Source organism: Pieris brassicae, chromosome 3, assembly GCF_905147105.1.
Source record: "Pieris brassicae chromosome 3, ilPieBrab1.1, whole genome shotgun sequence".
Taxonomy (NCBI): domain Eukaryota; kingdom Metazoa; phylum Arthropoda; class Insecta; order Lepidoptera; family Pieridae; genus Pieris; species Pieris brassicae.
The window spans coordinates 13,991,409-14,018,479 of NC_059667.1; the positions used below are offsets into that span (position 1 = coordinate 13,991,409).

General features: G+C 31.6%; 1 protein-coding gene across 1 annotated transcript; it reads right to left on the minus strand.

Annotated features, from left to right (window-relative positions):
- Positions 1-703: 703 nt before the first annotated feature.
- On the minus strand, positions 704-25,336 carry LOC123706919 (bumetanide-sensitive sodium-(potassium)-chloride cotransporter). The gene is made up of 20 exons (XM_045656552.1): positions 25,145-25,336; positions 20,145-20,277; positions 19,602-19,887; positions 16,939-17,010; positions 16,440-16,620; positions 14,845-15,104; positions 12,932-13,040; positions 12,572-12,711; positions 9,145-9,369; positions 8,550-8,781; positions 8,119-8,240; positions 7,557-7,692; positions 6,121-6,332; positions 5,402-5,643; positions 4,257-4,468; positions 3,746-3,924; positions 3,142-3,299; positions 2,714-2,856; positions 1,991-2,124; positions 704-1,815 (listed from the first exon to the last, which is right to left on the minus strand). Exons 2-20 carry the CDS (start codon positions 20,219-20,221, stop codon positions 1,702-1,704), a joined length of 3,234 nt encoding a protein of 1,077 aa, XP_045512508.1. The 5' UTR covers positions 20,222-20,277; positions 25,145-25,336; the 3' UTR covers positions 704-1,701.
- Positions 25,337-27,071: the final 1,735 nt, after the last annotated feature.

A 27,071-nucleotide genomic window follows, 5' to 3' on the forward strand; every position in this document is an offset into this window, starting at 1 on the left:
CTGTTACATAAATACTTTTTTTTTTTCATCTTTTTAATTATTATATATTTGGAACACGTATATTGTATTAACAACTTCATTCTTTTTTCGTGTTCATTATCAAATTACAATATGGAATGGGGTGTTAAATAAAAAAGGATTGCAAGGATCGCCTTGCACAAAGTGGGTCGGTCGGTCATATTCCAGATACTTCAAAAGCTTGGTATCAGCCGTATGTTCTCATATCGTACTATCAACAGATACATCAACACTTATCAAGGCGTCACAAAACTAAATTTTTGTGGAAAAGGAGTGAATACTTCAGCCGAAGTGTATCCAGATACAGTCTTGGATCTTGTTGTGAAACCTCTCAGTAATATACTTTTTAAAAATGTACCGTGGACTTTCACAAGGCACGAACTATCCAAGCCTGGCTTGAAACCAACGTTCCGGACTTTATAAGAGCTGAAGACTGGCCTCATAGCCCAGACCTCAACCCCTTAGATTTCAAATTATGGTCAGTTTTAGAGGACATGGCTAAACACGGCGATATATAGAAACAGTGCGTAAACCTATAAATTCGTGGCCAAACAGATTTAAGGCCCATATAAAGGCCAAAGGTGGCCATTTCGAATAGATTTTTTAAATAAATTTTAATAATATTACATTACCTCATTTAAATAAAGGTATAGGATGTTTCAAAGAAAAGAACACGATTTACATAAATAGGTAATTTATTTACGAAAAATCAATGTCTTTCACAAATAATGGTAATAACTTAAAATAATAATACGAATTATGTCAATACAATAACAAAACTTATGGGTAACGTAAAGTTAAATTAAATTTGTTAAAGTGTAATATTGGAAATAAATTATCTTTAAAACCGATGAGATTAGTTACATACGTTGACATACATTATTAGTTACATATTAGTGACATAACAAACATGACTTGTTGTTTTGTCCATAAGGTTCTAAAGTGAACAAATTGAAGGCTCGAACGATGATATGTTGATGAGTCGCAAGTGATTTAAACTGTTCGTACATAAATAATAATTATATTTTACTATTAGTATGAAAGGCTTTTTCGTTCAGAAAATATCACAATCCTGAGACAATGTTCTGTAGGGAAACTTATACTTAGCTTTTACTGAACATAAAATTATCTTTAAAATATCTTTACATAAAACTTCTTTAAATTCAAACATTAACTCGAAAGAAGACGAATACAATCACTGTTAAGCACGCGATACAAGCTATAAAATGTAAAAAAGATTTATTTAAAAATATCTGTTTCGTTCACACTCAGGAACTCGAACGCAGCCTTGTTAATCATTAATGACACAACAGAAACACATTACTTAATTATCATTTAAATACTGATAAATTAAAATTATTATCTGCTGTTTCTATGTAAATAAATAACAATAATAGTTGGCTTTGGTGAAAATTGCATTCTATTAAAGGATAAAATTAAGTACCTACCTAAAATATAAGTCATATTTTATAAGTACTAAGGGTAATAAGTAATGAGGCAAGACCTGCAATGCCTTTGTGCATATTAATTGTACTTTAAAAAATAATACTTACGGCACATTTGTTCTGGTAAAAATTAAAGCTATATCAAATTACAATGAACTTATAACTAATGTAACCTTAGGTTTTAAGTATTTTCCTTACAATTAAACACTTAACAGACATTTTAAATATATTTAGTTGCCTATGAATAAAATGTTAGTACGGAAGTTTGGTTTCCTCTTACGAAAAGCATCGGAGGGAGGTCTTTGCTCATCATCTCTAGCCAGGACATGTATAGTGGAGCTGACACGGAACCCTGGGAACAGAAATAGTATATTTATATTTATTATTTATGAATAAAAATTCAAGAGAAACGGAAAATAAAATAGTTCACTCGTCAAAGATACCGCAAACATTGTCATAAGTGGCTTAATAAAAAAATAAGAATAACTATTGGAAGGTGTGAGGTACATTAATAGCATGGAAATAACCTTTCTTGGCATCGGCAAGGACATAACAACGAGGCGCGCATCTTTGGAGTTAGCCAGTAGCAACTCTCGCAGACGAAGCTGTCTGTTGGTCTTTTCACTAAGTGTGGACAGTTCCGTTTTGCTGATTAAGCAATCTAGAGAAAAAATAATTATTTCAAATTGTTGTTAAAAGGTGATAATTAAATAATAAATGTAAATAGAATAAATTCGTATATAAATATAATATTAATCGTTATAAATACATCGTTGGTATATAATATACGTGCCTAGTGTCTACCGATAAACGCGCAAGATATTTCAATAATATTTTTTTGAAGAATAAGATCTGTTAATCCTTTACGGTGTCTGGGTCAACGGAATACTTTTACTAATAGAGGATTTTATTTGCATGCTATATTACTCAAATGCAAAATAATAAAAATTTAATTGCTATGTAACGAATATAATATAAATGTTGAGAAGAGTGCTTGCGTCTATAATCTCGGGACGAAACTCCGATGATTTAGGAAATCGTCGCGCTTATTATACTAAGAAAACCTGAGTGAAGAAAATGTACAGCCTTGGTTCTTATAGATTAGGAAGGTAAAGGAAGCATATGAAAACGCTTTTTTTATTTCAGTTACATGCTGAGTCATTTATTTATTAAATTGGGTATTGATGCATTGTAAAAACTTTAGAAAACTTTATCTCTAATACTCATTGCTACGATATTTATTGATATACCTTCACCCATAGTTTCCTCGGTGAACTTCTGAATTGTGTCCTCAAACAACTGTTTTGTTTCGGGTTGGGGAGGCTCAGTGATGTCCTGCACCATTGTCAACGAAGAGTAGTCAATACGGAATTTGCCTAATAAGTTTGCCATGCTGAAATAAATTGATAAAATAATAAACCAGCGTTCTTAAACGTGTCCTAGGAGTGAATAAATATACCCGGTTGGAAGAAAGAAAAGGCTTAGGATACTTTAATATAAATCAGTAACATACATAATGGTTTGGGGGATCTACTAAGATTTTGTTGACTCACCGTATACAATACGCATTAAAGTATATATGGAATATTGATAATATAATTTAATGCATTGCATGCATTTATTTTATGCGTAGCTTTGTTATTTTTGTAAACAGCTTAATTTAAAAAAGTTGACTTACTTTCTTTCTTCAAGCTCCATTTCATGATGTCGGTTGGCGAGCGCGAATATTCTCAACTTACAGTTAGACCAGGCGCTACGCTGAGATATAATGTATGGTAGTAGAATTGTCAATCCTCCATCGTCATATAACCACCAAACGTCTAGAGTACCACTTTCCTACAAACATTAATAGACATATTTGTAGATGTATGTATGTGTGAGTCGGGTAGACCAGTGCTTCCCATGCTTAATTTTTAATATAAAAAATTGAATTGTTTACTTAAACTTAACACTTCATTACTAGGAAATTTGTAACGAAACACACTTAGTAATTTTTTTTTCCAAATAATTTTAAGAAATCTTCAAATTAACAATCAAATTGCAAACGATGAGGCGTGGGCACCACATTGAGTGACATTGGGTGAGACCGTTCATTTATTTTCAGAGATCTGTCTAGATATAAAAATCTGTCTGGATGTCTTTTTACCGACTACTAGTCTTCTAAATTTCATGTGGTATTATATTATTAAATATATTTTATATTTTTATATTATTTTATATTGAAATTTATAATCGTTTCAAATTCAACATCTATTTAAGTTAAAGTAAAATAACATTATTACCTGTTTTTTCTTAAATAACGTCATTTGCGATAACTGTTCCATAGATAGCTCTATCCCTGAGGCTGACTTATATATTATATTTCGAGGTATATCTGCTATTCTCTTATCTTTCTTCTTTTCCTTTGTGTCACTCTTCTCTGATATAGTAAACGAACGGGATGTCGTCAAAGTTAGTAAATCTGTGGAGATATATTATTAAGATTTTTTTACGTTTAAGAATAAGGTTTTATGATTTTCCAACTAATATATAGATATCTCGGGTCGGGGTGTTTGTGTAAAATAAATGCCAGTGAAGCATGGCCAATAGTCGAGTATAATATATTTACAATGTAATAGGAGGCAAACGGGTAGGAGGCTCAACTGAAGTTACGTGATACCGCCGCCCATGGATGCTCACATTGCCAGAAGGCTCGCTCGCAAGTTGACAAGTGAGAAAGATATGTGGTCCCGAATAAAAAGACAGTTTTATCTAGATCTGGGAAGCAAACCTTAAACTAAGAGAAAACCTTACTCAAATTATGTCTGCTGCTGGGTGTAGTATCTCCACGTATATCAAGGTCTGAATCTGCATGCATAATGAGTGGGCCGCGTCGCACACGCAGCTCTCCAGTGCTGGAGTTGCCCGTGAGACCACTAGCTGGCGTCTCCTCTGCTACAGACCCAAAGTCCAAACCTCCTGCTACACGTACTATTGCAACTGCCAGGCGGTTCTCAAATGCTGTACTGTAAGTAATATAAAAGTTATGAGTTTGAGCGTACTTGAAAGTGATCGTTTATTATTAACATTGGACCTAGTAAAAAAAACGTTATCGATAATATCAATATCAATGTGAATAAAAACATTATTATTATTTTATATTTATTGAATCGCTTCCAAACACTAACTATGCAAAAAACTCCGATCAATATTTAAGCCTTACTTGTTAAGCCTATCGCGGAACGTGGTTAAAAAGAGTATTAAGAATATTCTTTGGATATCCAAAGCGCAGAATCACCTGCATCATGAGCATACATACACATCTTCACTTACATACCCTCACTTTTACACCATCACACATCACAGCCACATTAGGTATTACGTTTTTTTCCCTTTTGTAAATGTTTGAAGCTTTTTGTAAATATTATGTATTCTATCTTTGGCTATAATTTTAGAGTAATTGTTTGTTTTTATATATATTTTTTATAAGCTGTAGGATTACGAAATAAATCAATATTATATACTCTTTACAACGTTTAATGATAAAACTAGATAATGGGATCAAGCGTACTAAATCATGATTCACGTGGAACTAAAAATCCTGAACCTGTTCTATAGCGTCTTTTTGAGGTCAAGGATTTGTAAAGTCGGGCAAATATTTCACACACGTAACAAGACTAACTATAGAAAAAAACAAAATAACAGAACATTTCTCAGTAATTAATGTTTTAATAGAAATTGACAAACAACAAAAAGTACTAATTTTATTTACTTTTATATTTCAATGGCAAAATAGGCTTGCAATTCCAATTTGTATACAGTTGAAAAACTGTTTTAGAAGTGGAAGGTGTGATATTATATATTTCATGAAATGGTCAATAATATTGGTATTTCATGGATCTATTCTATTTCATGGTTCTATTAGAGGATTACTTAAGTGCTGTACAGAAGATACGTACTGTAGAACATTGAAGTAAGATTCCAAGTCGGCTGCAGGTGATGTAGTCCAATCCGTCTTGTATCCCATTAACAATACATTAGGAACAAGTCTACCAACACCGGTAGACTGTATCAAAGCGCGTGCTCCGATCTCAAAGCTGTAGCCGTTCACATTTGCGCAAAACGCGCGTACTTTGCGCTCGCGTAGCCATTCGTCGCTCACCCGTAATCGATATGATCTTTCTTTGTATGATAGTTTCTTCTGTAACATTTTATCATAATTAAAAACTCCAAGTAAACAAAAACTAAAATTAAGATTCGCTAATGCCGAACTTGTTGAAGTAATTTTTCTTACATTAAGGCGATATTATATAGATTAATTATCAACAATTTATTATTTATTATGAATACATAGTCATAGTATTAATATACACAAAGACACGTAACCTTCCAATGAGGCGTAGGGCAGACCCATTTCCGCAACTATTGCATAGATTGTTTTTCTTAAGAAAAATCAGCCACATCCGGTTTCCTCACGCTATTTTCCCTTCACTAAGCAAAAGTTGTACGTACATATAAAGAATAAGCGACCAGCCTGGATTGGAACACAGGGGTTTCGGGGTTAAAGTCGCACTAGGGTAACATTTCCATATATGTAGACGCAAATAATTTGTATATTACAAAATATGTACACTTCTGCCTTAAAAGTTACATTTGTCTAATAGAAAAATGGTTTTACCTGCTGCACGTCACCCACAATCATGAGAGACCCAGACTTCGTAATGAGATTGCCGAGATCTATCAAAGCGGGTCTGTCCTGTGGCTTTCCTGCGAGTATTAACAACTGTGGCCAATAATTCTTTACGTGTTCACTTGTACGTGCCAAGTTATGTACACTTGACAATGTCGTCTTGTACATTTGCGCTTGAGTGCTGCTTCCCCAGTTAACATCTATAAAAAAAGCAGAAATTAATTTCGTATGCTTTTTAAAATAACTATTTCCTACTTGCAGTATTGGCCTGGTGGCTTCAGCGTGCGACTCTCATCCCTGAGGTCATTGGTTCGATCCCCACCAATGGAATTTCTTTCTATTTGTGCGATGTGCGCATTTAACATGCGCTCGAACGGTGAAGGAAAACATCGTGAGGAAACCGGCTTGCCTTAGACTCAAAAGGTCGACGGCGAGCGTCAGGCACAGAAAGCTGATCACCTACTTGCCTAATAGATTAATTAATGATCATGAAACAGATACAGAAATCGGATTTTCAGACCAAAAAAGGTTGTAGCGCCATTTATTTATTTATTTTATTTCCTACTTAAAGACCGACATTATTTGTGCCTTTTTATGATAATTTTTTTGACTTGAGTAGTTTAGCCTCGTTATAAGTAAAGTATATAAAAGCAACATCTTTACACCTATTCAAAGAATTTCTAGCGACCCTGGCCCACTAATCCGGGAACTATATTATTTAATCACCATCATTTTCGAAACAGGTATGGCAAATCATGAATGGACGTTTAAATTGTTTAGAAGAAAATCTATTTGAGTCACCTATCTATTTTTATTCAAACTGTAATCTTACTATACCATACTGACAGCAAGGCGATTTTCTGCCATACATCGTTGATTTATGGTATTTCTATTCCTAGCAAATATCTAAATGTGTTCCGTGGAAAATGATGCCATTACTCAATGTTATGAGCATATTTAGTTCACTCGTCACTTTGTTCTCGTTTGTAGCCACTTGAAATGATACGTTTTACGTTCTTTCGCGTAAATTCGAGGAATGTTTGAAGAATTGGATCATGATAGAATGAACATGAGATCTTTAGAAATTCCGCCGTCACTAATAAAAATAAACTCCTTATAATGCACATCAATAATTATAGGTTTAAACTATGCCATTCGCTTATACAATGCAAAGTATTCGGCCAAAAATAAAAGTATTTTATTGCCTTATTTATATATATAGTTTAAGTTCCACCCACTTATTAATTTGTGTAATAAATTCATCATAAATATATATTTATTCAATGTAATTTAAAATTAACCATTTATATGGTATAGAAATATATTCTCATCTAAAGATTTTGACAAGTGATTTTTTTTGTTAATTAATCAAATTTGTACAATTATATTTTTTGCAGAAATACAAAAAAAAATCGTAGACCTACCTGGATGGCGGTAGTGAACAATGAGGTATAGAGTAAAGAAGACCGCGAATGTTACAAGTGACATCACCCAACTGATGAGAAGCATTATTGCCACGCACATCAGGAATCCTACCAGGGACACCCAAACATTGTAATACTGAAAAATAAATATAGAACTGTTTAAATGTGAAATATATTTTATTTAATTTTAAACGTGATGACCCTGTTAACTTGTCATCACCTAAATATATTTCTATAACATGTGTTCAAACCTTAATGACAATTTTTAATTTCTATAAAACAAAATATATTTAATGTTTTTGATTTTTATTATACATTGACCTTCCCTTAACTTCCACAAATATTTCAAAATCAATATAAGCTGAATCGGTCCAGCGATTCTCGAGTTTTAGCTTTATGTTTTATTCATCATTCGGTTTGTCTATGTCCCCCAAATATTTGTAAAATTTAATGTATGTTATGAATATTTGTATTAAACGCATGCCACAATTGTGTCCATTACATGACTTGAATATCGTATTGTCGAAGAATAACAGTCATTTTTATTTATAGTGTAACTTACCCGGAATGTAGGTCGCCATCCGAGAGGCCGCACTAGTGCTGCGTGGAATGTGCAGAAGTTGATGAGAGCGTAGGACGCCAGGTAGAAATTGGAAATCAGTGGAGCGATTGTATTCAAATCAGCTGTTTAAAAAAAATTAGGCACCTTGATTAGTCGCGTAAATATAGACGCTCATATATTTAATTAAATGTCTAAGAATGGTACTAAAAAGTGGTGAACATGTTTAGAATAAAAAATACCAATATGGTCACGAGGAAAACCCATTTACGCGTATTTATCACAGCAAGGTAATATTTAAGTGCGTGAGGACAATTTTTATGAACTTTTCCTGGTAAGAGTCATAGCTTTTTATAAGTTTTTAATTGATTTACAAATATTTTTTGTTAAACATAGGTTACATATGGTTACATATGATTAATTTTAGATCGTACCTATAAGTAGGAACACGAGAGATACGAAAAAAGTTAGAACGTATCCTCTGTATGGCTCGCCGTGCTTTCCATACGGCTTTGAAAAGAAGATGAGTCCAGGATATATTCTGTCTACTCCCAGGGCTTGGATCAATCTTGGGACTGAGAGAAGGTTCGTCAGGGCTGTTGACAACGTCGCTGCCCAACAGCCACCATAGATGAATGGACCCCATGCGGACATAAGTTGCATCACCTTAAAGAAACAGTCTAAAACTTTAAACTTTCTAGTTGTGGTATTAGGAAGAATACAAATTAGGTCTTAACAATTGGTTTAGATTAACCTAATATATGTACTTGTTTTTTGCTTGCACACTACCGAAAATACTATATCATTTATTAGTAAATTATTTGAAGAACTGGCTACGCTTACACATAATCCTTAGTTAAGTAGTGATTCAATTTTTTGTGTCTATTATTAAAAAATGATTATAATTCTCATTGTAGATAACATTTTTATTTAATTACTCTTTATTGCACAAAAAGCAATATACTAAGCAGTTTCGTCGAGGAAACCCCAATTCACCTTGCTTAACATTCAATGATTCTTCGTACTTACGGAATAACTATTGTGAAGTCCAAACTGACATCCACCGGTAATGTTGACACAGTGCGAAAGAGCGCTAGTGTCTATCACTGTTCCATTGGCCATTATCACGTCTGTGATATTTCCACTGGCATCTCTTAAAGCCCCAGCACCAGATATGAGGACCATAACCGCATAGCTGATCATAGAAATGAGCAAGGCAAGCAATGTACCTTTAGGTATGGCTGAGGCAGGGTCCTAGAAAATATAAAAATAGCTTCATAAGCTTAATATCGGAATTCCTATAAATGCAGTCATACAATTTCCAGTAGCTTATAATATGTAACCCGGAAAGGAATAGTGGGTAGGCCAAAAATAAAGATGGGTTGATGACTAGATTAAAATAGTAGGAAAAGAATGACAGACTATTGAAAAAGATAGAGAAAAAATAATTAAATATGTTTATTATGGAATATATGATACAGATTACAGGTATCACTTATTCCACGTCATTAAATTTGTACTCATCGGCAAAGAAGAAGGAGCGTGTAGGTCGAGAGAAATAGCCGGCTTAGAAAACGGTACTCTAAACGATAAAAAAAATACTATGGGAAACATAGATAGAAGAAACCAGAAGGAGGGAGATACGGTGCGGTTTTATTTATATTAAATTACAAAACTGAACGGAAACTTCGCCGTCCAGTTTCCAGAAGCGGCACCTGTTCGCAAGCATGACGTGTAAGCCAGCAATCGTTTTACTCAAACATATTTAAGGGGTTTACATTTAAACAACACCGTCACACAACGCCACCGCCCCAGTCACATTTGAGTAACCATCACTTCTCCGGTTTCCCAGTTAATAAAAATAAACCTAGTGCGCCCATTAGCCACAACCACATTAGCCTGTCTAGCACTAGTCCCAGGCCCTTTTATCAACTAGATAATCGTTAAATTTATAGTAAGCCTTTTTACACAGCTTTTCTTAAATACATTTCTTAAATATCTATTTATCTAAAAGATCCTTTGGGATTTTATTAGAGAAAAGTATCCCTTTTCCCAATAAGAATTACTAACTTTAGATAGTTGAGTTTGGTGAAATTGCAGCCCGTGTTTGTTCCGAGTATTAACATTATGCGTACTTTCCATTCTACGAGTAAACTTATCACTATTTTGTATACATACATAATATTTCCATAAATATATTGCGAGGGAAAGGCTAAGTATATTAATTTCCTGGAATTTATCTCTCAGAGATTCCCTACATTTTAAATTATAGATTGCACGAATAACCATCTTCTGCAGGATGAAAATACTGTCGACATCAGCAGCATGACTCCATAATAATAAGCCATAAGTCATTTAACTGTGAAAGTAACTATATAGTTAGAAATGCGGAGAGGGGTGGAGTGAGCCTTATCCCAACAGGTGTCTATATCTACAGGTAACTATCTAGTAACATTTAGTTATAAAGAAATATTAACTACAGGAGGATATAATCCTACTAGGAGGAAGTAAATACTAACTATAGGAAATAAGAAAGGCTTTATTATTATAATTTTAACAACATTTCACCGAAATTGAGTTATCGTTAGGTACCTACACAATTCTATTTAATCGTGTTAAATGTTGAGCACGTTTTAAGTTTATATATACATGTAATTGTATAATGCAATAGCAACTTTTACTAATTGAAATCTTTATATACTTTCATCATATGAAGCGAGGGGTGACGTTATAATTCACATGCTTATCAATAAAAAGTGCATAGTAATGTAAGTTTTAACTTCTAATAAAATATTATAATTCAATAGAAAATAAAACGTTAAAGACAACAGAACATTTCTATTCCACGCTAGCTCTACTACTAAACTTTAACCAAAATAAAATGAAACGTACTTTAAATTCCTAAAATGTTCCAATGAAACAGCTATAAAAAGAGAGTTGAATCATCAATATATTCTTATTAGAGCTTGCAAGCAATTGCTTCAATTCCATCAGCGAATTCTGAAAGCTGAGAGGTTAATCGAAATGACATTTGTAACATAAATTTTCTCGTTGAGCAAAAAACCTAGCATGAATAAGACGCCATGTTGATCTTAACAGTAATTGTCAATTCGTCAGATGTCAAATGCCACATCGAACGATAATTGTTTGACCATACTGTTTAGAATTTAACATGCTATTCTTTTTAAGGGCGCCCATTGTAATATTTATACTTTCATAAACCAAATAAATAGTTTTATAAGATATTTAAACGCGAATAAATCAATACATAGCTTAATGTGTCGAAGGCTCTTCAGTAATCGTATTCAGTATGAGACTCGCATAAAACAAAGATAATTTTATAATTACACATCTTTCAAAATTTAAATAAACGAAGTAGCAAACTTTTTTAGTTTCTTGATTGCAAAGTGATCTATTTTTACTAGGTTCACTAAAGTAAACAGCTAGTAGACAAAAAAATTATAAAACGTATTTTACAAACAGTTTTTTGCTTTATACTGTAAATATATAACTACAATTATATCTTATAAAATAAAAATTGCCGCTAAGCACCGCTTATCGAAATTCGGACCTTAGGTCATTAACGATTATTTTGTGTCCCATCAAAACCTTCAAACCAAATTACAATGAAGCATTATCCGAAACATCCGTAAATTTTAGACAATTACCTACAAAAATGTCGTTTAAGTACAAGGTAAAGGCCACAAGGAAGGTATAACTGTTATTATATTTTGCCAATGACCGAATTGAACCAACGTGCTTTGTGACGTCACTATTTTCCTCGAAACTTTTTTTTATGGGAGAAAAATAGATTAGTAATTTTTGATTAATAAGCTTCCATTTACAACATGTTAAAAAATTGGCACAACAATAATACCGGTCTTCTATGCCCCATTGGGTACTTACGAACGGCAAGTTCTCATTATGGAACACGTGTCAGGAAATATATGACAAATATTGACACTTTTCTTGGAAGTTCCTGGCGCAAAGTGAGTTAATTTGAGCTTGTAACGTCACAAAATCGATGGGACAACGACAAATAGTCAACATGGACTCATTGATTCGTTCCGACGTAGTATGGGAATATAACATACTCGTACATATGTATTAATTGTTTACACGCTTGAGGCGTGTGCTAATTTCGTTATCCAATTTATTAATATTATTCATATAAGTAGATAGTCGGTGTTTAATCTAATCTGAAATGTAATTGTCAAAAACGAGCTTCTTAAAATCGGTTTTTTATTGAAAACTCGTATTAATAACAACTTCTTGTAATGTAGTGTTAAAAGTAGGTATGAAGCAATATAAAGAACACTAATCTCGTTTATTCATAAAGGAACTCTAAGTTTTTCAAGGTAATGAATGTTTTGTCCTGAATCGCTTTTGCGCTTGGCCTAAAATATAGTGATAATACTTGTATACTATAATGGCGCATAATAATGCTTGAACGTACCTTCAGATCACCAGAGATATTGGCGCCAGCTTGGATGCCCGTCACAGATGGAAAGAAAATAGCGAACACACTGAAGAAATTTTGGTCAAGATTCTCGCTGTACCGAAAATCGGGATCGAAATTCTTTGTGAATGTTGTGGCTGTAATACAAAAATTACTATAGTTTGAAAAACTGCAAGATTTTTTTCTAATACATGACAATACTTTATGACTTCTTTATAATAATAACGAGGGCTCTATGTCTACAATTTAAAGACATTACAACAATTTTCAATCAAAATAAATGTTTGATTCCTCAGTACTTTTACTCATACGAATTATTTATATTTATTAGAACGAGCGATCAACATATCTACGTACCGCTAAATCCAACAAAGCCTTGAGCTATTTCCGTTGCATCTTTCGGCCCCATTATTGTTCCAACGACGAAGTCGACCAATGCTCCTACGATGATTGCAACTAGAAAGTTCTGAAAAATCGGTCCAGTTAAGCAAAATTGAAGGTCGAATTCGATACAAACATTTGATAAGACTATATAAGTAAGCTTGCGTATTAATTATTCGGCTTCGGACTAAAAAATGTTTTTAATTTTAACTTAAATTAATTAGGTTTAAACACTTTTCTGTAGAGTCAATTTCCATAAAATTACTAAATAATCGACGTAATGTGAAAAGTGGTGACAATTAACAAATATTTAGTTAGTACGTCGTCCAAGCAGTTTTTCTCTTGGACTAAGGTTATACGTTATTTGTTATAAATGGTTATCTATTATTTGTTTATAAAATCTGATTTTATTTAACAAAGAATTATTATTCACAGGGCCCTGAACGTAAAATTGAGTCTTAGTCATTTCGAGCAAATTGAATTAAAGGTTTAGTACTTCAATCATTTAAAAAACATTTTTGACATAATGTCTTATAAGAGTTGTGTTTGGTTAGTTGTAACACTAAAACTACTGTTTCCCAAAAACCTGTTAAACATATACCACGGAATAATTATTGTTATATACTAACCACAACACAGCGACTCCCTATATAGTGTTAGACTATAGGGACTAGCGATAGATGAATTATGTCGAAACCTATTTGCCATTAAAAAAGTTTTTATTTTATTTATTTATATCTAGGAATTCTGTTTTAACTTATTATAACCTCGTATAAAATGATATATACGTATTAAATGATAATGGAATTGTTTCAGAGGGTGTCCATTGAAGGTCGAGGCCCCTCCCTACACTTGTTCATTTGCTACTGTTTACATGCTTTATTGTAAGCTTGTATTTTAGTATCGTTTCGGTTCATATATCGGATATGCTATACGTAAAATGTATTTATATATTTTATGTACGAAGTGTTGTATAATAAGTCCCAAGCTTATGAGTTATGGGATGTGAGTAAAGACATTCATAAATGTCTGGCATAAAAATGTTGGATTACCGTATGTAAATCAAAACTTATATATATATATATATATAAACCATAGATAAAAAGTTATATAAATAAAAATAAAATATCTTGTAACAGAATTAGTTTTCCAGCTAGAAAAATGTCGGTAAAGAGTGTATAAATAAACAATAGCACTGTGGCATCAAAATACATTTAAGTACGTACTAGAACTAATTATCAATAAGGTTATAAAATAACTTGTACGATGTTTAACCGTGAAAATACATTGTTATTATTTATTGACTATTGAGAATCACCTCTAATGGTGTCATGCATAAATATTTTAATGGATAATCTCGTAGAGACAAGCAGATGCATTCGTTATTTTGTATTAAAAAATATATATTGAATTGTTGCTGTTATCACCACAGTTGAAAGTTCGTAATTTTTCTTTCTTTGCGTAAACAACAGAGTATACAAATTGTTATTAGCCTATTTCGTAATTAATTTGTATAATTTAATACTGCAATATCTCTAATTTTCACAATTAGAGTTATTTATATCTTATAATGTAAAAAAGAAAGATTCGAATATTTGTATGATGTTACTACTCGAACACTACTGTACCAATTATTTCTAAATATTTCAAAAATAAATGTCCTGTCATGTGAATCCGGAACCAGCCGCTAGTAAGTTTTTAATTATATTAAAGTCTTATATTATTTCTAAAATGAGGAGGTTACTTTAAAGGTTTACCGGTAAATCAGATTTGATAGAAATTTAAATTTTGAATGTTCGCCATGTCGCTTTTCTTGACTACTTTCACTTAATTACTAGTTAAGTTTAAGATATATTATAAAAAATAGAATAAAAAGTCTTTAAAATTACCTGGGCTTTGCTCTCCCAATCCATGCCGACCGCACAGATTATACACATGAAAACTAAAGCTACAGCTCCAACAATTCTCACGTCATTAACACCATTATCTATGATCTTTACACCTTGAGACTTCAATAGGTCATTCAGAGAATCACAAAACCCAATTGTATTCATACTAGCAGCTACTGCGTTTGCAAACGCAAATATGATTCCAACTGACGCTCCAAATTCCGGTCCAAGTGATCTTGATATTATGTAATATATACCACCTATTTGAAAGAAACATATTTAAGTTAGTTAAAATAGGTTGGATTGGTTCAATGAAAATTTCGCTTTAAGTAATATATATAATTACTTACTCGATTTAAGTAAAAACATTGTTACTTATTTTATATAACATTTTTAGGTATTTAATGAATTTCCTTTGACTTTAACTGTTATAATTATTTTTTTATTTATTGAGAAAGATTTACAGCTTATTATCAACTTACTTACTAAATATAATGTTCCTTTTACGCCATTAAATAAATCTATCTCTGAGCCTATTACTCTTGTAAAAATGCTTGTACGTTATTACGTGCTATGTTATAAATGATTTCTTTTTGCCTATTACCCTATTTTTCCTTCTGCAAACTCTAACCGACACCTACTGCATACTAAACACTTTGTTATAAGTCGTTTAATTAAAGCATTTTGCTAAACTCAAAAAACCTTATTATAAAACGTGGATTAATGAGTGTTTCCATAGTTACGATGTTACTTTCATATGAAAATTATGGTGGCAAATACTGAATAAACATAAGTACATGTAATAACGCCGAAATACTTTGAAGTAAATAGTCTAAATGCGTGATATTAATAATTTTGAAGAAGGTAAAATATTGACGTAGCATTGCTACGAGTAATGTCTACGCACATTTTGTGTATAATGGCATTATCATTCTTATAGGAATAATGCATATGCAGTAAAAATTACATTAATTTAATACGTTTTATGTCAGTCAAATACCATAGACTAACATAAGAATTTTATAATTATTATTGTGACTATTAGATATCATGGCTGCAACACGTTATACAATTGAAAAATTTGATTATGTGGCATAAACGGTCTTTCAATTTACAATTAACTTAAAATACTCCATCAGTATTTCGAATTTAGTTACAATCAACAAAGGTGTCGCTTTCAGGTAAATTAAAAATTAGTAAGATACGCTTTTATCACCTGCCTCCCTGTTCTAGGTCTTATTGCCTGGTACTATTTGCCTAATTAAGAAATAATTAGAGAAACAAACGGTAATGTTTGCATTAATGTGTTATAATAAAACAGTGTCCTAGTTTTATTATAACACATTAATGCAAACAATAGACGATCAATTAATGGTGATTTATTCTTTAACATATTATGTAATAGAAACAAGTTTATGTCACATAATCAATAAGAAGTAACTTTATATGATGTGATATTTTGCATCTTGATTAGTTATATATTTTATTAACAAATGCGAAATAGTCAACTTAAGTAAATTTGTTATAAATTCAAAGAATTTATAACTCGTTAAATATATATTAATATTTATTATGTGTATAAATAATATTCTTACCTCCTTTAACTTCTCCGTTCGTGCAAATAGCGCTCATAGAAAGAGTAGTGATAACACACACAATAGCCGATATCGCTATGATGACAAGAGATAAACCAATCCCGGCTTGTGATACCACCCAAGAGATTCTCAGAAACAGCATAACACCCCATATGTTCAGCAGACATGGTATCAGCACGCCCTGAAATACTTTTAATCCTTAATATTGACTACTTTTGATTTTAAGCTACTCCGCAAACCGAACTTTGAACAGTCGAAAGTGTTATAGAATCACCGAGAAAAACATGACTAATTCAAATATTTAATTATTATAATCTTATTAATTTTGACTGCAAGAAGGACATGGACTTACTGAATATTAATTGACATACAAGAGATATAGTTCACTCTAAGTATCCCCTCTAAAAACCCTAAGAGAACCCACTGGTCCGATATTAGATGAAACAACAGACGGAAACCAAAGGATTACTTTTATAAATCTTAATGTTAAAAATCTTACTTGAATCCATCCTAGTTTAATTCCGATGGCAGGTGTAGGTGATTTTGTGTCCCTTTGACTTTGTTTTTCATCCTGAAAAATAGTTAATTTTCAAATAGACCATCAATAAAAGTTATAATTACAAACATATGAACAGATCTAATGTTTTTGTAATAACTGGTATGTAATAAAAAAAATTTAATCACTGTATCATTCAATCATTTACTAATATCATAAAAAAAATATTCATTAACTCATTAAATACTAATTGTATTGTTGTAGCTTGTCCTCGTTAATAACAAAACAATCAAATTAGTAAAGTCTTTGCGTCACTTATTATGTATTAGAATAAAGATTTATGCATATTGTTTGATAGATCCTAAAAAAATATTGCAACATTGGAAATTCGCTTGTCCTTTACTTACCTTTAAGTATCAATGTTCGATGTTTGCCACATTCATAATCTAATGAAATACAAGGAAATTGTAGCACTGTATTCAGGGTCTTTGCAAGGATAATATTTACCAATATGGCAATTGTATACAGATAAGAACGTTGGTGAAATTATTACGCTAAATTAGATAAACTTCTGTCGTTTTAATCTATAATGTTTTAAAGTAACGATTCTAACAGATAGGTAGACAAACTGTAATACGGCGAGGAAATGCTACTAGCATAAATTATTTTATTTTTATTTGGTTTTGATGTTAGTACTAAAATTAATCTAAGTTTTTACTTACTAAAATGGATCTGTATTATCTAAATGTTTACTTTAACTTAGGATCTATTCATGACATATTTATCAAAACTATAAAAGTGATTTCGTCATTCATATTTATCTACAGGGAACAAACCAAATGTAAATTATGGATTAAAATCTAGAATTGCATTGAGATAACTCATGTCTTCATTCAAGTATCTCACGATGACGTTGATCATAACAATATAATTATCTCGCACAGTCAGTACATATAATATAATTATGTGATCACAGATAAAGCGCAAACAGGTGAAAATGATTGACACCGCCTGTCCGACTCCCTGTGTTTATAAAGTTAATAAAACATTGTTTATGGTGTCAATTTCAGATGGAGCGATTATCTCAGTTGGCCTTGATTGCCTGACCCTCTAACTAGTACTAACTTAAGTAACAATTGAGAACTAATCACTGCAAGTGTAAAAATCAAATCTTATACTGTAAAACTACTAACTTTCGGACATTTAATACGAAAGTGCAAATCTCCCGAACCTTCAAAATATTAGGCGATGAATGAAACGTGGTAATTCAGTTTTATAAATAAAAAAAATGGGCAGATTTTCCACTAAATAGGCTATTCGGAGGTCGTGAATGAGTATGCCCCTAATTTATGAGTCTGTTTTATAAAAACTAGTAATTTTTCGTAACACATATATTTTTTCGAGATGTGTACCGCGCGTGTGTGAGTCGTGAGAGATGCATGCTGGACTCGCGCCTATAGTCTTGGGCATAGTTACTCATGCGTGGATTTCTGATGACTTATACAAACAAGTAGACGAGAAACGCGGAAGGTTTCGTGATTCTTATCTCTAAAGGGTTGAGGAAAGGTAAAATATAAAAATAAATCTTTCATCAAAAACGAGATTTGTTTACAAGGAAAACCATTACATTTTTATAGTTTACTATTCAGATTAATGTATGATTTACAAGGTTTGTTATATAAACATTTCAAAATTTTATTCGGATGCTGAAATTCTTAACTCATACAATCAAGGGCATTATATTCATAAATGTAAAGATTATTTAAGAGCATTTTTGAATAATCTTATCCTGTTTATTTATATTCAAACTGTCACGAGAGAGATAAGGAGCATTTTTATATCTATTTGAAGGCTTACGATATACGAATCAAGGGATTATTAATGAAATATGAAATTATAAGTGAAATATGAAATTTAATTAACAAATATACCTTTCCTAAGAAAGAACGCAAGTGCGTGACCGAAAACCATAAAAGACGTCATGTGTTTCATCTTGTGTCCAAACAAAAACAATTTCGTGTTGTAGCAATTGGTAGTAAGGGTCAAACTTTTTGTGTATTTCAGTTTTTTATGAAACTTGGTCATTAGGTCTTATTTTAAGTCTCAGTTTAAGTCAGTTGTTTCTTGTTAACGTCAGACACTCATTGGCTCAACTCTAAAGATACCTAATCGCAATATGCTAGTAATTCAAGTGTTGCTGTCAAGTATTTCCGATATGCTTGTAATATTATATTTTACACTTTGTAATTAATGTTCTGTTCTTATACCGATGGTTTAAAGTTATACGACAAATGTGTTTAAAGTAGCGTTGTTTTTAAGTAAATAATGTAGGGATTTGATCTCAATAAAATAAAGGTTTTTAGTAATAAACGCCTTATAACTTGGTATTTTTTTCCTTTAAATTAATGAGGTGATCTATTTTCGCGTAATAATTATATATTTAAGACAAAAGTAGCAAGTTACCTTGATACCCATGAAATGCGATTTTAATGATTTACAAATTTCCCGGCCGTATTTGAACTTAGAACGTGAATTAATGCATTAGTATCGTTGCGTTAATAAACAGACTTCATTATTGAAATAAAATAAGTACGACTTACGTCACTTCGTCGACGTGAAAACAGAAAACCATACTTACAAGATATATCAATATACAGACTACACACCTCTTCGGTTATAAGATGGTCACCGTGCAATTCTCCAAGGCTGGGCCTTTTTAATGCTCTTTTTGAATTCCTATAATTTTCCATTCGCGGTAAAGCCTCTCGCGTAAGCTGAGCTAGAGATCTCTTTCTCCGCCAACCAGCGTCATGAAGCCAGGTATCTGGCTGTGGGTTAGGGTCCCCTCGTTCCACAGTTTCTGCAGATGTCCGTAGGGGTCTCGTAATTATAGCAGCGCCCATATGTATGCCGTTCTTTTTGCCATCGTTTTCCACTGTTGATACGGAAAATCTAAAAAGGTCGGGTATAAACATGTCAATATTAATAAATATAACATTTAGTTATACGATAGAAAATCTATATATGTGAGAAAAATAACAATATTCTTTCGGGATTTCATTGAAGCCGTGTTGATTTCAGAATAAGAAAGCTTAACTCTGTATTTCACACCGCTCTGTATTTCAGGAAGGTAAAAAATAATAATATTTAACATCTAAACTATTTTCTACGGCATGAATTTACGTTTCTATAATTATTTTACAATTTACCTGCTTTCTTCCTTCTTCCCCATATTGTTATACTCCATACCAATATTATTCACACCGCAAGGACTATCGGAGACCATTGTACTGACTAATTTCGGACAATGCTAGCATAATACGTATATTACACTTCTTAGTCCTGTAACAAAAAAATAATTGTTTTTCTCTATGTGGAAAGGTAATTTAATCAATTATTTTTAGCAACATGTGTTAATAATAATATTTAAAATATATTAATTTACTCTAATACTTAAATCGTGGTGTGAATGTATAATGTTTTGGTGTAACCAGCCATAAGTTATACTGGTAAATTTGCTGTCATAAGCATTTGGTGAAGTTAGATTATTGATGCAGAACAGGAGGAATGAGTTGCAAAAAGTATTTTTGTTCATATTTTGACCAGTCGTTCTCCGAGGGGCGTGATCCCTTGGCGTTGCGAAGAGATGTGGGATCTCTCCCATTTTTTATTGTATACCATGAAGTGTTCAGAGGAGTTGTTCAGATTAATAGCTGTAGCTGAGCTAATTTCAAGGCAGATTGCGAAATTCCACCTGTATCACTTCGACGTCCGTTTTTCGACACTTGAGCCGTTAAAGGCAGTTTTTGCCGTGCACCACTACTATGTGGAACCTGTGAGTGTCACTGGGCGGCGGTTTCACTGATCATCAGCTGAGCCTCTTGCCCGTTTTGTTATATGAAAAAAAGTCAAAGTGCTTTTAAAGGATTATTATTACATATTAACTGAAAAATTCCAATACCGTTTGCGATGCTGTGAATGGAAATTAAGGTAAAAGTGTACTGGAAAATGAAGTATTTTAAGTATCATACACCAAATTGTTGATTGATAAATCAAGTAGAATATTTCCCCTTCTATGGTTATTTTCATGGTCATTTATTTTTCCATATTGTTATTTCTTGCTGTTTTTATAATGGAAGTTGTCAATGTCAACCGAAACTATTTTAAATTGACATTTACACTTCTGCTATTGTAAATTCGAGTACATATATATTTAACATTTTCAATGTATTTTTTAATGTAACAAATAATAAAAGACAAAAAATTGAAATGAAAGAAACAATAATAATTATTAACTTTGTTCTGGAATTAACTATTCAGTTTAATATCCAAGAGCTGGGAATTCTGACATGAATATTTTTAAACTTAAAAAGGCTCCCAACTCTTACACATTGAAATGCATTGTTATACTGAATAAATACATTTTTCTATTTCATTTCTCATTCGAGCAGAGTTAGTGTCTAAAGCCAACTCAAAACCCTGAGGTCGTGCGTTTTACTACCGATACACCAATGGAAATCTCTATTTATGTGAACAATCAATATTTTCTCATACAGTGGAAGAAAATCGTGAGAAACCAGCAATTCTAACATTTAACGTATGTCAAGAGGCTGACCACCTACTATAAAGTAAAAAGATTTTTATCATGACAAATGAATAATGTATTTATTCAAATATAATTAAACGTATCCTTTTAAATTTCAAAACGTACATTTCTGCGCGTGCAACACTCGAGAATATCTTTAATTTTTCCTCCTTGTCAATGATACGTGAACGCAATTTTGAAGGAATTAAATTACGTATTTCTATTAGTGATAAAAACTGACTAACGAGCTCTTACCAAACGTCAAACGTACTCCTTAAAATATTATATGCTCTTAAAATGTAGCAAGACCCTTGCCTCACTAAAATAGAACTACTCAAATTATTATAAAAGCTCAACTAATCAAGGCATTAACTGTAAGTATAATAATAATTACTAAAGCTCTCAAACAAGTTCCTGAGCACGTCGCCACAGGCTTTCGCGTCAGTAGGATCCAGTTAAAACGAGAATTAGCCAGTGTCCAGTATGACGCGACTCCACGCGTCAACAAGAACGTAATTACCATTTGCGATTCAAGACAACGGGAAAACTAAATTTGTAGATATTATTCATAAAGCCAATGTTGCCAAAGATGTTCTACAAACTGAATTAATCACAAATAAGAACTGAAAAAATGTGTTGGGGTCACTTAGTGCAAGAAATCTGTCTGGAAGCTTGCTATTACGTTGCCGGTTAAGGTATCCGTTCTTTTCTTGAAATTTCCTTAGGAGTCTGATAATAGCAAGAAGATTTTAGGAATACTCATACAAAGGCTACATTGTTTTAAAGACAAAATATTTGTTTTGTAAATGTACTATTTAATAGTGTGAATTATATGACTGATGGTAATATAATATGAGGTAATTTGTTTGATGATACCAAAAAGGGACAATTACAAGGTGATATTTGTAAACTGTGAAATAAACGACGAAAATGATCATTTACGCAAGCGTCAGCCATTAAAGGACCGAGTTTCATCTTTGAGACAACATTCTTTATTATTTAACGATTAGATCATATCGCCATAAATAACAAGGTGCTGCTATGTTTAACACACAAGAAAATTAATATATATTTCGACGTATCACTGAACTTTTTTAATAATCGTTAATTCTTTGTATTATGAGTGAATTTTTAACACCTCATGAAGAGATTCTTATTTCGAAAGTGCATTAAATAACTTTTGATTAATATTTTTGTATTCAATACGAAAAATAAGTGAATTAGTTGTTTATAAAACAAAACATTCCTTTGAATAAAATCTATGTACTTCACTTATTTCACTTTTATTTCTTATTTCCCGCCAGTAAGTCTAACTACCTACCATTCTCATTATCATCACGTCAGCGTTGACAGGACCAACACTTCAATTATCAAAGCATGTGACTGGTATAAAATTCATTAAAATTATAAAGACAATACGCTGACTGATAGTATCTCACTAATTCGAATGTTAACGACATGACAATAGACAATCGTATGACATTTCACGTAGTTTGATAAATGTAGATGTAACTCAGATAATTTACCTCCCGAATTATAAAATTTTAGCGATAGTAATCGTTTTATCAAGATGATGTAGAATGACTTTCCCTGGAATAGGAATTAATCTGTTGTAATCAAAATTCGCATTACAAAATAGAAACAGAACCGCCCGAAGGCGAGACACACTTTGCGTCGCAAAACTAGTAATGTGGCTTTGGTGAATCTGTGATTCTATGGGTTAGGTATTCAGCGTTGTCTTTAAACGGGAAACAGAAATAAGTCGGACGGCCTACATAGTTTTCAGTTTAGGTCAAAAATACAATTAAAAAATAAATTATGTAAAACCATACTTGAGACACTCGTAAATTTTACCTTAATAATGTAAGTATTCGATATTCGAACGAATTAGAGTTCTATTACTAACTAGCGCAATGGAAAATAAATGAAGCCTGTAAATAATTATTAGGTCGTGTAGTAGAGGGCGTGTTGCCGCCCGCAGTTTAATCAAGTAATAGACAATAAGTAGACCAATAAGAGGTATATTATAGAAAATCTATAGGTGATATTCTACCTTAATTTATCAATATTATTATCTGAAATGCAACAATACATTTAGAATATGATTTATATATTGGAGTGTCATCAAAACATTTTTAATAAAAAACACTAGAGATAATTATTAATGATACTTATTTTTGATTGGGAAAAATAATTATAAACTTCTTTCTAATTTAAACAAAATAAGTAATTAATGTTAATTGTAATTAATGTTTCTTATTTAGATTGTCCCGTAATGCCCTAATAGTCAAACCCGACCGAATGAAGCCATTCTACGCACTTTTAATGAGTCGAATTTGCATATTATATATTAAAAGCATAATCAAATTCCTTAACTCAGTCAAATTGGCTATACGCATTATATTCCACGAGTTTAACTAATTGAACAATCGAAGAAACTAAAATATATATGTATTAGTGTTGCCCATATATTTTATAACGATGCCAAATATATATATAAATTCCTATGTTTACTTTATGTTAATATAATTTCGTATTTCATATCGTTAAATATACAAGAATATCCCATAGATACTAAACAGACACAACTTGTTTATATACTGGCCAACTGAATTTTACAATAATTTATTTTGCTGTTATTGAAGTAATTTGAAATTTGTTTATTTTTCTCTTTGATATTCGTTATTCTGTTTTTAAAGTTGCATTGAGGGTAATCTGAAATAGAGACTATTTAAGCGACCTCATGTTAAGACCCTCTTAAATAAAACATAATTTTTTATATTAAAAATTAATTCATAAAATATTTGTGACTTAATTATTTTTCTTGCTTCATTCGAGATCACTAATTTATTATAATCAAGTTAAAACTGGTTTTTATATCTATTTGATATGATTATGAAAGGATCTTGTTGAGTACTCTTTTCGCTGACCTAGACCTAAAAATCATATATTGTTTTAAACATGATATCTTAAGGTAATTAACTTTTCTTTCGTTTATTAAAAGTTATCATTAGAGAAATTAATAAATATGAGGAATCGATATGAACCTTTTTTACTTTCTTAATAGTTGCTCAAGATTTCCGTTGGTTTTGTGGCGTGAGAAATTAGCTAAAATATTCACTTTATAATATATAAAAATGTTAAATTTTAGTAAATTGTCCAATGTATATGTAGGCATCACAAATTGGAAGATACCTTAGTAAATGCAGATGCGACAATAACGTTTGACAGTAATTAAAGTTGAATTTTAAATTGTAAATATTTGACATGAAACAAATATCGTAGAAGGAATATTATTAGGTATAGCTCAAACTCACTAACACTTTAGAATCCTAACATGCTGATATAAAATCCTAGTGCTAAAACAAGTTATTATTGGAAGGTAAACTTAAAGTCTAGCCAGAATTAATTATTTATTGCCATAGGATTCTTATTTTATGGTAACTTATTTAATTTTTTAATAGTTAATACGCGGTTAAATGCTATAAAATCAATCTGTAGTTAAATATTATGGACAGTGAATAAAAAATATATTCAAATAGACAGCAAAGACTGTAAATGGAACAGCTGTATTTGTTTTGCAAGTATAAATAAAATAAAATTTCATATAAATTAAATATTTACCAGCTTTATTTTTTAACAAACACGAGATATGGACACTTATCTTCCTTACACTCATCACTTTAAAAAAAATTATACCCGTTTTCGTATTTATACGCCAGTTTAACAATACACGTTTATCATAATAAATAAAGGAAAATTGCAAACAGTGGACGCGTGCGAACGCCAACGCAGTCGTACCATCAAACTCAATATATATAAGTTATGGCGCCCTTACTCGCACAAACATTTTTAATTACAATAATCATTAGATCTAGTTGGCACGAGATTTCTACCAGTTTTGACTCGGGAATGATCCAAACTTTGCTTCCATATCTTTATTTTTAGTGATTCGCTCATTCTCAATTATTATTACTCAATATAAAGAGAATCGATTTCAGAGCGATCATAAATAGGATATACAGAGAACTCGTGTATGTTTTGGCTCTGAAAACGTGGCTTTTTAAAGAAACAACCTGATTTGTGTAAATTCGAACTATGCCATACGTACTAAAGTAATCCTAATACTCTCACACATGGATTACCTTGTCTAGTTTCTAGAGGGGGCAAGTTGATATTATAGTTATAGCTAATGTACGAAGAGTTCTTAACGCACAATTATAGTTATTATTTATAATACTTTTAAAAGGTATTTTATGTCTTAGTCAAATTTAACTCTATAAACTTAAATCTTTAGGTTAGAACATGGGTTACGAGAACATTCACGATCCACTGTCGGCCTTGCTTGGTCACTGCTTATAATATTAGGTATCTGGAAATTTGGTTTTATGGAATTCTCTCAAGTTATTTCAAATAAAACATATAAAAAGATAAACTGCTATGATACACATATTATGTATTCTGCTATACGTATTTTTTAATGATCAATGACTTAAGGTTCACCCGTAGCAAAAAATACTCTACAGTTTTTTTTTACAAGATTCAATGCGAACCAAAAATTGTTTCTTTCTCTATCTACTGTTAAGTTTAAAGATTTTGTTACCTTTATAAATATTATGTTGTTGTTTAATACATACAAAGCCTTAAACATCTGTAAGATCAACACGAAGCATAATAATATGAACACGAGTACGGTGCAGAGCTAACTCAATAATTTCTTAAGTACTTATTTTATATAGTCTTATTGTATTAAGCTATAATAACAATTATTCTTAGGTTTCTATTTATTTTAACTGTCTTGTTCGTACCAAACCTAGCCGCTGCGTCTGACAGAATGCCACTTAGATTAACTTTTTTAAATTAATTAAGATTAACATTAATTTTAAGTTTAGTTGCGAGTCTCGTAATGGAATGATACATGTGTCTGTTAAGCAGCCTTCGCACTTCCCAACACGAAATAGTAGTATTTGCCTTGGGATTTGAACTAAAGATTTTCGTGATTTACGCACTGGTTGTTACCAGATATAGGAAACGAACAGTAAAGGTTCCCAAGTTAGTCAAGGCTATGGAAGTTTGTAGTTGGGTTACCTATTGTATAGTTTCTGTGAAGCTATATTAATGCCAATTATCATTTTGAAATACTGGTATATAAGTATATTGTTTTTCTGATGCACCAAAAAGAAGATAAAGATGCAAAGAAAATTATTATTATTTTTTATGACGAAACAAAAAGGAAGTTTTTGTAAGCATAAATTCTAACAATCGCATTATGAAACAGTATGCATGCTTCTAATAAGTGGTAATAATGAAGTCGCGTAGGCGTATTATTGAAGTTTACAAATCAACATTATACGAGACAAATATGTAGTATTATATACTATATACTACATATATCTCTCGTATACTCAAAGCTATAATATTGTTGCGGAAAATGTGACTGTATATTTTAAAAGCAATTATTATTTCATTCATTTCACTTTATAGTTCAGAACGTATGTTCTGCATTTGTTTTCAGGAGTTTTATGAATAGTTACATTATGAATTTATTTAC

What these genes read in the sequence shown, in the direction of transcription:
- LOC123706919 (XM_045656552.1), bottom strand. Translation starts at nt 20,221, where the DNA reads ATGGTCTCCGATAGTCCTTGCGGTGTGAATAATATTGGTATGGAGTAT. An exon ending in GATGGCGACCTACATTCCGG is followed by an intron (nt 7,693 to 8,118) that starts GTAAGTTACACT and finishes TTTATTTTTCAG; the next exon opens with TATTACAATGTTTGGGTGTC. An exon ending in CGAGGAAACTATGGGTGAAG is followed by an intron (nt 2,125 to 2,713) that starts GTATATCAATAA and finishes TTTTTTCTCTAG; the next exon opens with ATTGCTTAATCAGCAAAACG.